This window comes from Meleagris gallopavo, unplaced genomic scaffold (genome assembly GCF_000146605.3).
Source record: "Meleagris gallopavo isolate NT-WF06-2002-E0010 breed Aviagen turkey brand Nicholas breeding stock unplaced genomic scaffold, Turkey_5.1 ChrUn_random_7180001948399, whole genome shotgun sequence".
In the NCBI taxonomy this organism is placed as follows: Eukaryota; Metazoa; Chordata; class Aves; order Galliformes; family Phasianidae; genus Meleagris; species Meleagris gallopavo.
This window is the reverse complement of record NW_011210151.1, coordinates 1-1,383: the sequence shown is the minus strand read 5'-3', so window position 1 is coordinate 1,383 and position 1,383 is coordinate 1. Positions and strand designations below refer to the sequence as shown.

Genomic DNA, 1,383 nt, shown 5'->3' with positions numbered 1-1,383 from the left:
CACGCTTGGTGCTAAGCAGCACCAAGCACTGCTCACGCTCACCCTGCTTGTTCTTCTCCTGCAGCAACAGGCACTGAATGATGGCATGGCGTGCTTCCGCTGCCCTGTCTGTCAAGACAACACCCTGTTCCACATTGAGATGTCCATCATTGGGATCCAAATCCCAGACAGGTTGGTTGGTGTCCTTCTGTCAGGATCTGATGCTGGGGACACTGGGGCCTCATCACTTTCCCTCCCTTCTCTTGTAGAACACCAGCACGGGAGGACAACCGTGCATACGGACTTCTACAGAGGCACCGGCGCTGCGATGCCGTCGTGTGCTTTTACCACGGAGGCAGGGAGCTGGCAGAAGAAGAGGGGTGAGTTACCGCAGCAGCTCTCTGCGGCTCCATGGGGGATCTCACGGAGCCTCAGCACAGGCTGGGGCAGCAAGGACTGAGCAGCAGAGATGTGTTGGGGACTCCCTGGCTTGGCTCACTTGGTCCTCACAGCCACAACCCCCTTGCTTCCCCAGGCCCTGGCAGCTGATCCTGTGCAGCTCCTGTGGAGCGGAGAGCACCCACCGACAGTGCTCCCACTCAAGCATCAGAATGAACATGTGGGACTGTGACAGATGTGCTGGCCTGGGTACCGGTAAGAGGCAATGAGTCGCGAGGCACGGGGCTGGGGCCAGGCAAGGCCTGGCAGCAAGTGCTCGGGGCAGCTTTGCCAGACTCTCTGCTCCACGAGGGATGGCAGCCTGTCCCTACCTGGGGCTACAGGTTCCTCCTGCTGACCTTCCGCCTCCCCTTACAGCCTCCAGAGCCATCTCGGAGCTCGCGGCACTCAGCACTGCCAGACAGCAGAGCCTGGAGTCATCCCACAGCCCCCAGGAGCCTGAGGACAGCTGCTCCGGCCCCAACAGCCAGGCAGCGTCCGGGCCATCACATAGGTCCCAGCTGCCGGAGCTCAGCTGCCAGACCAGTGAGCTGGGGACAATCTGCTCCCATATTCCTGACCATCAGGGGACAGTGGAGCAGCACCACGCACAGCATGGGAGCAGCCATACACCCACCCCAGCCATTGAAAGCAGCTCCCGCGTCTCCACCAGACGGGGCAGATCGGGATCCTCCAGAGCAGCCACAGCAGCTGCGCGCAGGAGGCGTCCCAGGCAGCGGAGAACAAGGAGCGCACGAAGCCGCTCCCCGCTGCAAGGTCGGGCCCCAGGATCCCAGAGCCGGACCAGAAGACCTCGAGGCAGCAGGCGAACACCATCTCCAGCTGCTCAGAGCAGAACCCGCAGCACCACCAGAGCGGCAACGCAGAGGTCCGTGAGGGCTCCCCAGCGTTCACGCACTGCGGACCGGCCCAGGCAGCCACGGCAGGCCCGCACGCGAAGCCGTT

General features: G+C 62.9%; 1 protein-coding gene across 1 annotated transcript; it reads left to right on the top strand.

Annotated features, from left to right (window-relative positions):
- Nucleotides 1-19: 19 nt before the first annotated feature.
- On the top strand, nt 20-1,377 carry LOC109364974 (serine/arginine repetitive matrix protein 2-like; the record flags this gene model as incomplete). The annotated part of the gene is made up of 4 exons (XM_019611535.2): nt 20-171; nt 249-359; nt 515-633; nt 796-1,377. Coding segments are annotated over exons 1-4 (898 nt in total), but the record flags the coding sequence as incomplete, so codon positions are not given.
- Nucleotides 1,378-1,383: the final 6 nt, after the last annotated feature.